This window comes from Strix uralensis, chromosome 1 (genome assembly GCF_047716275.1).
Source record: "Strix uralensis isolate ZFMK-TIS-50842 chromosome 1, bStrUra1, whole genome shotgun sequence".
Lineage (NCBI taxonomy): Eukaryota > Metazoa > Chordata > Aves > Strigiformes > Strigidae > Strix > Strix uralensis.
In genome coordinates, this window is record NC_133972.1 from 37225830 (window position 1) to 37239615 (window position 13786).

The 13786-nt window shown below is 38.6% G+C and overlaps 1 protein-coding gene across 6 annotated transcripts in view; it reads right to left on the reverse strand.

Moving 5' to 3' along the window:
* Positions 1-1263: 1263 nt before the first annotated feature.
* Positions 1264-13786, reverse strand: part of ITGB8 (integrin subunit beta 8) — a 49267-nt gene continuing 36744 nt past the window's right edge. For 2 of the 6 annotated variants that reach the window (XM_074863129.1, XM_074863096.1), the window contains 5 exons: positions 12089-12314; positions 10356-10459; positions 9071-9234; positions 1616-1741; positions 1264-1375 (listed from right to left, as the gene is read on the reverse strand). In XM_074863129.1, coding sequence (XP_074719230.1) covers positions 1322-1375; positions 1616-1741; positions 9071-9234; positions 10356-10459; positions 12089-12314 — 674 coding nt within the window. In that variant the 3' untranslated portion in view covers positions 1264-1321. Of the gene's footprint in view, positions 1376-1613; positions 1742-3277; positions 8978-9070; positions 9235-10355; positions 10460-12088; positions 12315-13786 lie in introns of those variants that run through there. The other 4 variants (XM_074863126.1, XR_012628194.1, XM_074863118.1 and 1 more) reach the window with 4 other exon arrangements.

The window sequence follows — 13786 nt, forward strand, 5'->3', positions numbered from 1 at the left end:
TGTGTCTGGGTTTTGTATGTTGCATACACCTTGTGGAAGCTGTAAGGGTATCAGATTTAAAGCTTACAGCAGGAGAATCCCTGTGGGTATCTGAGGACTGGCCAGTTGACTTCTTAGCACTGGAAAGGAGCAGAGGAATGTGACTGCATCTGACCAGGTTCAGAGATGCTCTGTTGAGCACTATGGACTTTAACTTGTTCTTGTTTGTGCTCCACCCCGCCCCCCCCCCCCCCCGCCCCCCCCGCCAGATGTCTCCTCATCAGCTGTTCACTGATGAAGCCCTCTGATTCAGGGTCTTCAATTTTCAAAGTAGGCACAGTGAGGAAAATTTTCTCCAATAGTTCAATTTAGATACAGAGAGATGCACAAGAAGCTGAGAAAGATGGGTACTATTTATTTTAGCTAGCTTTTTTGATTTGCGCAGGAGCCTGGGTACAGCTGCAGAATGATTCAAGGACAGACACCAACCTTAAACACTTCTGAAGACAAGGATAATCTAGAGACCACCATGTTTTAAGTTGTAGAAGTCTTTGAAATTCCTGCTTTGTCCAGAGCAAAGTGAAGGTGTATCTAAAAATTCTGTGGAAAACCCATTCACTGACATGTTCCCTCTCTCCTCAGCAGTTCAGCCATGTATTTTAGAATCTCGATGATGCTTTCAGAATGGATGTGTAAAGTTTTGAGAGCTGAGGAACCCTACTCAGGAACAGGTCCTGGGCTCTCCAGATTGCTGAGGCATAAGCAAGAGGCTTAGGTTGTTGTGTAGGGCCCCAAAGAGGGGACTTGGCAAGCTGCAAAGCTGAAATACATGCATCACATGCACTGACTTCAATAAGTATATGTGACATAACTTGGCAATATTATGCTTTTGTGGTTAATCATTTAGTTTTATCAGCTTGGACACACATCATCTTCATTAAACAGTAACTGTCCTTGATGAATCATGCGGTTCAAGGCCAAGAAAATAATCAGAGGCCATATTATGCTCTGGGCTGAGTAGATGATAGAATTGTTTGCAACGAGGAAGACACTGCTTTCTGTCACCCACCACAGTTTCCCTAGGATGAGGGGCCAGGAGATGATAACGTTGGGGCCTCTTTAGTGCTAATAAATCACCGACAGGCTCTGTCTAGGTAACATGAACTCTGTAGTCCAAACCAACTTGGATCACTCCAAGACTCGCAAGCAGAAGATGAGCAGCCAGAAGCCCCTGTACCACCCTAACAGTACTTGTGCTCTAAACACAGCTTCAGACCATTTGGGTTTCTGTAAAACTAGATTTTTTTATTTAATTCATACAATACATTTAAACTGTTTGGTTTTAAACCCAGGGTAGCAGGAATGTATTTCCAAGGTTCTTGTCTTTGTTGTAGACCTGAAAGCAGAAGAAACCACCCAGTTTTCAGACTAACTGCTTACTAGTTAAAATCAGTCTGTTAACAAAGTTTTTATTCTTAATTCTAATCATTGTCTTTTGGCTGTCATCATGCATATGCAGATCTTCACTCAAACCAATTGTCCCTAATGTCATCCTCTCTGTATATTGGATCAAATTCTACACCTACCACAAGGGGAACCATGCAGGGAGAGAAATTCTGTAATAGCGTGCACCTACATGACTGGTGTCAAAAAAGTGGCTGAAATCAGGATTTCTTTCCTCCTCCGGCTTTAGAGGCTGTAACTTAGGTTTCTTTCCTCTTTGGAGAGATTGAGCTGCAAGCCTTTTTCTTGTCAATGGTATCTGCAACAAAATAGCAGTTGTGTTACAGTAGAGTCAAACTAGGGCACCATTGTGCCCTCACTGTCAACTTCATGGATGTGAATAAAAATTGGCTAAATACAATGCCACTAGTGTCAAAAACCCTATTCATCATTATCTGGACATTTTAAGGCATGTAGGCATGACTTAATTGCTGGATTTCAGAACATAGGAAGAAGGACACTTCATACAGTCACTTACCATCATTCCACAACATACAGGATATGGAAGACAGCTTGGTGCCAGGATCACTGTTTATAGGAGACTTCAGTGTTAACACTAACCTTAGTTTCAAGATTACTACCAAATGGCAAAATGAAGCCCTGCGTCTGTAGCTCAAATTATAGGCTTAAACTTTTATGTCTGAAATTCAGATCTAGGTTTATGTTTACTCTGAGTTGGTGACAACATTGATGTTCCCTCAATAGAGAGCCTTCAAGGAAAATGTGTATTTCTGCTTGTAGGACTGGTTGCATGTGCTTGCTCTGTGTCAGTGAAGGCTGATGACTCCTGCCTCCGTGAAAGGACATTTCTCAGCCTCAATCTCATCAGGCATATATTGGGATTATGTTCCCTGCTTTGATAGAGGAAGCAACAAAGATGAACAGATTGTCCTCATGATATTTACTTGTTTTTCTTTCTAGTTTTGCTGTACACCTTTTCCCAGGTTTTTCTATTGTATTGTTAAGTTCTGGACTCTAATTGACGTACGGACTGAGCATGTATCAGTTGTTACTTGATTCTAGCTCTCTCAGCCTCAGAGCAAAAACTGGATCATATTAGAATCATGAACATCTTAGTTTTACCAGTGATGTCTGAGTGCCACAGCTGTCTCTTACTGAGGCATCATGGTCTTACAGTACAAATTTTGAGTATCCTTACACACAGCACGTGTGAAGTCCTTTTCATGAGAAATTTTGTGGCATTGTGCAAAGCAAATGCTATTACTGATTCTGCTCAAGAGCAGAACCTGTGTCACCTTCCCAATCTAGTGATGTGTTTTCACCAGTACTCATAAAGCAACCTGAGCCTGCAGTGAGTGGCATAGTTGAGGCATCTGTGGAAAGATTTACCCATTCCCAGAAAACCAGCTCCTCTACCACCCAACAGAGCAAAACAGAAGAAAGGCCATTGTAAGCACCTATCAATCTATAGATTATATTTCTACAAGAAGTATCTTCTTGTCCCCTACAAAGTGCTAACACCTCCTGGTGCATTCATGTTTCAGTTGCTTTGGGCAAGGTAAACCACCTGTACCTCCAAACTGCTAACTCCTATTGTGTTCCTTCCCACTTTCCAAAAGTTCATCCTGAAATTCATGTTTGCCTACATCTGATAAACATGGTATTTTATCTCTCTTGACACAGTATTATTCCATTTAAAAACAACTGTAATCATATGCTTCCCTTTGCAGACATTCGTGGACCTTAATGAAAGGGCTTTATATTTTTAAAAATAGGTATCTCTTCCTTAACTTACCACAGACATATTAAACATTAAAAATATGAAAAATCCATATGGATTAAATATTGATTTTATTTTTTAGAGAGCAAGTACAATGATGTTGCATTAAAATAATGCTATGTCATAGTTGTTACAGCTCTGATGATAGAAAAATAAACATCTCAATATACTACAGTGTCAACTCATTAATAAATATCAAAATAGAAGTTAGTAGTCAACTGAAATTAACAGCTATAAAAGTATACTATTTTAAATAATAAAATATTCAGTATATTTTTAGACAAACAAAAGTAGTGATTTAAAAGTATCATTTAAAATGTAAAATGAACAGTAAGAAGTTATAAATTTATTAAAAACCTTTTCCCTTACTAACATTCTCTATGCATAAAATCTAGAGAAACATTATTTATCTGTATATAATTTTTTTTACAAAAGGTAGTATATGTTAAATAGAAAGTTAAAAACTGTAGTATTATTAATAGCTGTCACACCATTGCTAAATAAGTCACTTTAAAGTAGCTTTATTTTTTGAAGCAGTAGTAGGTAAAAGTGAAGAAGATATTAGCACAGTGAATTCATCCAACACTAACGCCTTCCCAAAAGAATCTTTCAACTTTCATCCCTTCAAACTGTAACTGAAACAGCCCAAATACAGTGTAGGTATCAGGACAAAATGTTAGGATTTGGGTGGAAGCCATTATTTTAACAAATGCTAGACATTTTTTTTTAATAAGTAGGTACCTTCTTTTCTAAGGGTGTGTGCAGAAAACGAAACAAAGAGGACATGCAATCCAGAGCAGCATTTCTAAAGCTTAAGAATCTACTAATTTTAGGTTTTTAATTTTTCTTCCCCCTGCACCCCCACTTCCCGCCAAAAGGCCAATCATTCTGAGCTGACTTGCACTCAGTGAAACCCCACTGATTTGGCTGGCTATAGAAATGTATTCACGCTGGCTAATTTTAACCTTTTTTCTCTCTCCATGAATTTCAATTCCCTGTAAGATCCATGAGATGTCTGTGCACTGGAGCACTGTCAAGATCATAATTAAAAAGTAGTGTTCTTCTTAACTACTGCTCCATTTCTGCTTAGCAAATAAATCTTTCCCCTCTCTTGCAAACGAACTGCCAGAACACTGGCACACTATACTTCACTCACTGTCAGAGCAGAGTGAAAACTCAGCACTGACTCAGCACGAATACCTCTATGAGAAGTGCCCTTTTCCATGGACAGCTTACAGTCCTTAAGGCTGGCTGGTGGAGATCCTGGGCTGGTGGGAAGTCAATGGGCTGTTAGTGGAGGTCTGCAGCATCCAGGTCTACAGTATGTACCAGCACAGGCAGTCCCTTGCTAGGTTACAGGCAAGCATTTTTTGATGAGTAAAGATGCGAAAAGCCTGTATCGCTGAGGGCTGGGGCCAGGCGCCTAGGACACAAACCGTACAACCTCTGCCAAGCCACCTTCTCTGAAAAGGCTTCCTGCCCTGACAAATGGAGAAGCATGGTCTCAGAGCGCCATCTCTGTAGGGATGCTGTCAGGAATTACAGGACACATTGCACCTGCTGAGGATGCTGTCCCTTTTCAAGTCCCAGCTCAGGCAGCAGTGCCCCTGCATCTCTCTGCCTTGGGCATCACTAGGCCTTATGGCCACTTTAGGACTAAGTGTTGCTTGAAGCTGCTTCACATGTTCACTCCCACGGTTTGCAACACAGATACATTTAGGTATGCACACTAAGCAGGAAACAAGTATTATATATGATCAGACTGGGAAAACAATTTTTTTCACTGCAGTCTGAAGAATACTTTACATAGCAGGTTATCATGACACCATAGAGAGGAAAAAATAAATCCAGTTGAAAATAATGGATAAAATGTAAACTATGCCTATACAAATGTCCTTCCTTTTGAAGGTTCACTTTCAACATTCCTTGTGAACGTAAGGGAATTTCAGTTGGTCACAATGAAAATTCCTCGCATACCACGTGCACATTTTCAGGATGAAACAGCTATTTTCCCACACACTTCTGTAGCAATGTTATTAAGGTACTCATGACACTTGGAAAAAATCAATTCATAGTATTTCTTCATTTTAGAGTTTTTTAAAAAAATCTGGAGTAAAATGCATGCTTTTTAATTGCATAAACATGTCATCGCTGAAATGTTAGACAAATAACCAGTTAAAGGTAAAAAAAGTGGGATTAGAACTTCAAAGTTATACATATGGATTTTAACATTAACAAATGTGCTGTGAAAAGTCATGCACATGCTCTGTTTGTGGGAGCAAATCTAAAAACAACTCCCAAAGCCAATGATGAGATGCAACAGTATCTACCATTATATTTTTGGGTATAGGCATGCAGTCAAATTATTTGACTTTTTTTTCATTTTTTGAAGAAGTGCAGTATAAGAAGTTTTATTTAAGAAGTTTGGAATGTTCTATTCTGAGGCTAGATATTTTTTCCCCTATTTTTACAAGCATCTCTGGTGCACAATACATTGAAAACTAACATGAACTAATTTGTCTTTAATATCTCCCATATTAAGCACTATAGGAAGCAGAGTCCTTCTGCAATCACTGAGGAAATTCCTTGTGAATTACAGGCTGCTTTCTCATTTAAGGTCATGTGCTGAGGGAACACAGCTCCCTAAATAGTGAGGCTTTTGTTGGGCTATTCATCTCCTGCAGCAGCTCTTCTGAAAAACATGGTCAAAGGCAGAGGGAAACAAGTACCAAGCAAAGCCAGAGTTTCTCATGGATAGATTCCATCCCTAGAAACAAAGCCTCCTCCCAAGGATCCTGCTCTGCATAAGCTCCCCATGGGCCTTCTAAAAGCCTTGACCTGTCACATTAGCAGCAGCTTATTCTTTTTCACTAGCCTCCTCCACAATACAGCAAAGCCATGAGGGAGATGCAAGAAAAGCTTTTTTTTCTTACTTTTTTTTTTTTCTTAAAAAACTTTTTTTTTTAAATATACTTTTTTTTAACCTCAGGACAGCAAGCAGCTCACAGTGCAATTTGTCCTGTGAGCCTGCTCTATTTGACCAGAGCATTTTAAACATTCAGGCAGGTGTCTGATAAGGAAATACTGGCCGTGCCCCTTCACAGGCAGCACTGCAATGCCAACTAAGTGCTAGAGAAGAAAAGTAGTAGCAGTGTGATGTGTCTGGAAGATGGGTGTTACAGCTCAAATCTTTCTTCTGCAAAGAATCCTGCTCCATTGTCCCCTACCCACATAATTTAACTCCCTCTAACAGTGAAAAGTAATTTCTAAAGAAAAAATATTAGCTATCACTTCAGCAAATGCTTTAAAGGTGATTACAGGAAATACATTCTGAGGAATCTTTTTGTTAAAAAAAAATTACCACACTGTTCAAAGAACATAATCACATATTTTGTTATATACTCAGATATTCTCTGCTGAGCTTTTATTTTTTTTTGTTGTTTTGTTAAGTGAAACAGATAACCAGAGACTTTGTTTCCTACTCACTTAAAAATATGTATGAATTGTGACAAGGGTGATAGCAGGTAAATCTTTACCAATCTTTTCTCTTTATCCCACTGAAACCAATTGTTTAGAATCTGTCAATTCACACAGGAGGAAAACGGATCTATATGTTTTAAAAGAAACTGGAAGTTTAAGGGATACTTGATAGATTACAGAATTAATCTGTAATTAAGATATTTCAATTAAGCTATCACTAAAATCAGGGTCAGTGTAAGGAAACCCCTTTTTCTTTAGATGAGACACTTCTACCTGTATAGCAGAAAGCTCAGGGACTACTTTTAAGACTGATTTAGAAACATTTAATAGTCCCGTTTACATTGTTTTTTAAAACAGTCCCTAAAATCTAAAGCTTTTTTGACAATTTAATGGAAGGCGCATTGTCTCTATATTATTTTTCTCAGTCTCACTTGATCCATGACCCAAGAAACTGTGAACACTCACATAACACATTATTTTGTTCTGCATCCTGCCTTCCTTTCACATGTATACTTCTCAGATTTCAGTGGGAATTTACGGAAGAAATACAGAATAGGAAATATGAATATATAATAATTTCTAAAAACTGCATATAAAGAGGTCCTGCTTTGTTTCTGTAACTCTTATCTATGACTAGTACAGACCAATATTTAGTATCAGTAATTAACGTTCCTAAAATGATACACTGCATACAGTCTTCTGAGATGATTTTTCTTTTTGTCAGCAAGATTTTAGTGCATTACAGGTTGATCAGATTTTCATAAGGTTTTGGCAGCATAAAGTTAGTAAATCAGACTGTTAGCTGACTCTTCCAACTAGCATATAACAATAACATGTCTTCTACCACAATAGCTGGTTTCAAGGGTAAGAAAATGCTTGTGCTTGACCTTGTAGCTCAAATTCTACACTCAGATAAACTTATATTGGTCCCACTGTGTTTAGAAGCATTTTGCCCATTTCTGAAGGCAGAATTTGATCCCACATTTATGAAGTCAATTAATGTGTTCTCTTGAGAAAAAGATTCCTGTTTTCCTCACCTTCTTTCAAACTGCAGGTTCTTTTTCACATCACACTGGACACAGTTCTCAATGCATGGTCACAAAAATTGGAAGTGGTTACGTATGAATTCACAGAATCTAATCCCGTCAACTAATTTACATAGAAAAAAGAGCACGTGTGTAAAATCAGACTTATGTCTGACATCATACAAAAAGAACAAAGCCCTTATTTGGCAAAACACTGACATGTAGCTAGCAAACCAAACATAGCTCTGGTGTAATTCATCTACTTGCAATGGAGTTGATGCTGCTGACTCCAAAGGTGAAGTCAGCCAGCAGTGATCATCATGCAGACTATGCTGTTGGACAGAGGAACTCTCTTGTTTTCTGTAGCCACTCAGTTTCCAAATACCTTAAAATTTGTATAAAAGTTTTTATGTTGAAACAAGTAAAAAAAGCTAAAAATTACTCTTTATCAGATATAAATTATCTTTAAGTGACATCATACATATAAAAAACTATACATATAATTTACCTGTGTGTGTGTGCATGCATGTGTGTGTGTATACACACACAACTATACACTCACAGCAGTAACTAAGCACTCATTTAATCCAGTCATTTTTTTTAAGTAATGAGGAAAAGCTAAGAGGCTAAAGCAGACAAATTTGTCAATTGAGAGAACTAAAAAAGTACCACTTACTCTATTTAAGAGCGTCTGAATAGTTTCATCTCTTGCTATAATATACAGCAATGTTAATATTTCAGTCACAGCTTTTGTCCATTCCCACAGAGCACATCAGTACTAGCTACATGTAGAGTGAGATCAGTGCTTTGTCAGATCGGTTCATATCTACATTCTAGGCCATAACTAAATAAATTAGAATACGCTAAAGTGCTACATCAACACTAATGTTCCTGAACAGTAGTAACGCACATTTCTCTTTCAAAAAAAAAAAAAAAATACAGCAGCTATATTTTCAAACATAGTCACAGTATGTGAATATGCTTACATGTCACTCTGTTACAGTATTCAACAAAATGCACGACACAAAACCATACGGCAACAGTCAAGACTCCGACAGAGTACAAAACATAACTTTAAAAAAGTTGAACGTGATGGAAATAGACATTTGCAGAAAACACACTGTCTTCAGAATTCACACTTGAAAGTTTCGTTTAATCGTAACTTGCTGATGTCGATATTTATTTCCTCTGGTTTGTCACGTCTGTATGTTACTGTTCTTGTACAAACAGTAGGCAAAAACATCTTATCCTTGAAGGAGAAGATACAATTTTTATCAACAATTAGCTAACTTTTATATGCAAGAAAAAGATTACTGAATATGATGGCTCTGAAGTCAATTACCTTCTTTGTTGCAGATACTCTGTAATCAGCTGAAGATTTAACTTTATTGCTACTCCCCTGCAGAATTATCTGCCTGATGATAAGGACAACAAGCAACCCGATCAGAAAGGTAACTATAAAGATTATGGAAAAGACTCTAAAGTAGCTTCGTCCAGAGAAACATTCTGCAATGAAAGGAAAACACAAGTGTAAAGCCTAATGTATGGAATAGGCACATCCCTCAAACACAGTTATATATCTACCACTGCACAGTAGTGTCACATAAATGTAACATGAGTCTCATAAGAGTTAAGTGAAAATAACTTAAGGGAACTTTAAAGGAAAAGGTGCCATATGCCAGCTTTTAAAGTGGGGCATATCACAAAAGGCAATTCCGATTAAGATCCACTGTAGAAAAATGGTGAAAATATTATTCCTTCAATCTACAGAACTAAGACTCAACCTTCATTGTGCTGGCCACTGTATATTCTCTGTAAGCTGGAGGGTGAGTTTATAGCTGAAATATAGAGGATGAATAGTTAGAGACGTATGGGGTCAAGACAGTTTAATCTTCACAAGATTACAGTGCAGATCATTGGTAAAATATAAAAGAAAATGTGGTTTCTTGAATCTTTGTCTAGTGCTCTCCTCCCTGGTAGACCTCTCTCACACAGCAAGCTTTCTTTTAATTAATACTAAAGTTATGAGAAAAGTATTCACAGTTACTTTTCTCATTTATGAACAACTATAAGATAGGAAGATGTACAAAAATGTGAAGTGACAAAAGGTAACCATTTACCTGCATTTTTGTTGCAGCGTGGACTGATTAAGCTTTATGAGATTTTATTAAAAAAGTTTTATTCTTCCACAGCCCTCATAACTGTGCAGTTTTTTATACTTGAAAGGAGTTACATTACTGAACGTGAGGTAAGCATTCTACTTCATTCTTCCTCATTTCTGGTAATGTTAAATAATGTAAGCATAGCCAAAGTAATAAAGCATACAGATGCCATAACAGATTTTTATAAATATTTCTTTAAGCATTGCTCAGCAGGATCCATTATTATTAGATGTGACTTCTCAAGGAGCTGGGAAATCTGATTTAGCAATGCTTGCCAATCACATTTCCTGTTATTATTTATCTTTTACTTTCCCTGAAGCTATGAGTGATTTTTTTCTTCTTCCTGCTTTCGTTGTTATTGTAATATGACACACTTTTGAAAGACATTGTAATAGTGGTGAATTCAATTATTAAATCCAACAGATTTTCACCTCTTATTAAAACTACTTAGAAAATGTCACATACCTGAAGTTTGGTCAATATAATGCAGCAGGTAAGAGCATGAGGTTGTGCACTGGTCAAGTTTTGCTTGAGAGGCATTGTTAGAATGATGGCACTGAACACAATTCCTGTAAAATAAAAATGTAATTAAAAACCTATGTCTTTCTCTGCACTCCCCTTAAAGAGATTGTATCAACAGGCTGACATACTGCTTGCACACAATGCTTTCCTGTTGTTACTAAAAACATTGCGACATTTATTTTTTTTTCCTGAAATGTGATGCCTCTCTCAGCATTTTATTCCTGTGATGCTTTTCAGAACCAACTAGTCAGAAGTCATAAAGTAAAACATGTCTTTGGCTTTGAGCCACCTTCATCTGGCCCCTGCTCTGCATTTTGTGATGTGAGTTTTTCAGGGGGTGTAGCTAAGGGCCCAGCACCCTTTCTTCAGCTATCAGTCTCCAGTTCAGTTCTATCCTTTCCTTATCTATCAGTCTCATTGGGATGCATGCTGGAACTGAAGGGTAGACATAGGTGTAGGAAACACAGCTTTGCTAATAATTTGTTAACAATGTTTTGGATGCTGTGTTAAGAGAAAGCCACACAAGTTCCCACTGCTGGGCAGTTCAGCAGGTCAGCAGCACACTGGGAGGCAGCGCTGTCAGTCTTACCATCTTCACTGTAGAGCCTTGCAGAAGATGGACATCACAAGTGATCCTGAAAAAGCCCTGACAGAATTTTTAATGAAGCTATGCCATCTTCTGAATCTACTAAAGACACGCATTTCACAGCGTCTTTGAACAAGTGTAAGTCAGCAAGGCTAGCTGCGTTTTATCTAGTGAAGTCTTAGCAGTCACCTTTTCAGAAGTGGCCCAGCTTGGTTCTCCACCATATTCACCAGAAGAGCTATAGTTCAAGTGAATACAAATGAACAACAGTTCTTTTTTGATCACAATTCCCTTTCCAATGAAAGGCTGATCTCTCACCCTCTCGGCCACAGTGGGACGCAGAACATTACACGGGCTGACAGGAGGGCATAGAAGAGCCATGCCCAAGGACAGGGCTTCATTGTCTCTAAGGCAGCACCACTCAGTGTGATACTGAGAGCTTAGTCTAGCTTCTCTCCTCCTTGGTCTACTCATTTCAACCTGCACACTCTTACTTCCTTTACATGGGCAAGGAAAAATGACATGCTTTAAAACTAATACGGCAAAGACTAAGTGGTTTAAAACTGAGTAATGGAGAATGTTGTTCTCTGGGTAAGACTGGCTCTGCTCTGCTGATCAACGGCAGTGATAATGTGCAGGTACCGCTCTTGTTCCACACCTCCTTTCAGCTGAGAAACACATGGAGTGCACAAAAACAAATTTGAAGAATATTATTGGACTTGGTGGCATTCAAGAGTAGGATCTACCGTTTATTTTTAAAACTCCAAAATTGTGGGCTTTATTTCCTACCCAGAAGATTTCGTATGAAGAACAATCTTTTAATAAATACATGAAAAAAACCCCATACTCATAGGGCACACCTTCTTTGACTTCAGAAAGCTGGAAGTTGGACACAGACACAGACATGCAATTCTCTTAGTTGCCAGTGTGAACCCCTCAGCTACATAGAGAAAAGTCTCAAGTATAACTGTTTCAATATCCTACAGTCTAAATATTTAAGAAATATAGCACACATCTAGCCAAGCAGAAATATTTCTCCTGGTTTCAACAGTACAGAGTTAAAAAGTCGAGTCTAGCACAAGAAACATACCAGTTTTCTTCACAGGCTTTGTTACAGGTAGGGCAGTATTCACACAAACGGCCAAAGCTTCTTGGATCTGTGCACTCACACTTTCCACATACACATTTTCCTCTTCCACTGCAAATCTGGCCCTTTGAATTCAGGCAGTGCTTTGCTGATTGTAATGAGCACTGGCAACGGTCACCTTCCCAGCCAGCAAAGCATTTGCATTTACCAGCTTCACATTCACCATTACCTACAACATCAGATAGCCTTGAGTCATATGCTTTTATGAAAACATAGAAAGTCAATTTTTATATGCATAGGTTTTGTATTGATGGTGCTTTACATTAAACAGAGCTAATTTAGACCTTGGCTTGCTAATTAGTTTTTAAGTTAACAATTTGGGCTGCAATTACCAGCATGGTGCATATTTATGGCTGCTGTTTGTTGTTAAGTTGATCAAAAGCTTCTATCTTGATGTCATCCTAAAACCTTTTACTAGAATTTTTCCCTGTTGCCTTTGATCAAAGCAGTGGGGATTAAAAATTACACAACAATCGAGAAAACAGTCTTCTGGCAAACTAAATGAACTTCTCTTTAGCAAGAAAGCATTCAATCCAAATAAACAGCAAGATTCAGTGGAGAAAGGAGTATCAAGTTCATGTGCACATGCTGGGTTGTTTTTTTCTTTTTCCTTTCAGAAGCACACATGACAGCATTACTTTTCTGTCTTTGTAAAGGACAGATAAGTGAGCTGGACAGGTGGGTATGCTGTGTGTATGAGCTGTAGGTTGTTCAGTAAGAACTTAAAACGCACAGCCTCAAGGATTCAAAGGCTCTGGTGGCCTTTACAATTCGCCAGGCAAAGCAGTGGGAGCTTTAGGGCAAAATCTGTATGTTTTCCATGTTGTAGCACATGTAGCAGGTGTACAACTGGTATGCTGATAAAGTTTTTTATTTTTACAGCATGTGAGAGCACCTTTAGGCAATACAGAAATAGAAAGCGCGTAAAGCACAGGCAGGTCTAGCAAATCTCATGAGGTATCCTCAACTCTGCCTTGGCAGTGCCTAAGTTTCACACAAACTGCAGTGGCCCTTCTTGTGCTCCATGGACCCACAGAGCAGCTGCAGGGAGACAGTCCCATGTGACAGATGGGATCCCCTAAATGGGAGTGATGCCAAGGTATAGGCTGCCCCATTTTTTGCCCGGGCTGGGCAAGATGGAGGAGGGAAGGAGATCATAGGACATATCAGAGCAAGGCTCTGCACTGGAAAACATCCCACGAAGAGGCACACTGTTCAGCCATGGCCCTGGGTGGCAGGTTCTCCTTATGGTACCCTAAGGCAGGACTCCGTCACAGGCGACAGTCTCTAACACCTCTTAGACAAAGACCTGTCTCGGCTGCCGACAAGGGCACCACATCTCAGGCTTTAGGAGCTTTTAAGTTTGAAAGGTCTGCTTATGGTTAAGAAGTAGTAAATTTGCAGAGTGGGTTGGGAAGAAGAGTGAGAAGATGAACCATAATTCTTTGTGTTGGAATGTATTTAAAGGATTAGGTAACATTATTTATCTTCATTTTAGGTAAAGTTCACAGTCACCAGCAGAGCAAAACCAAAATAACTTTACTAAGTCCATAGTATTATTCTCAATTTATCCAACTGTGGTCAAAAAAATCAGTCCCTCAATTCACTCATTGGTCAGTATACAGTGCAATGAACGGATGC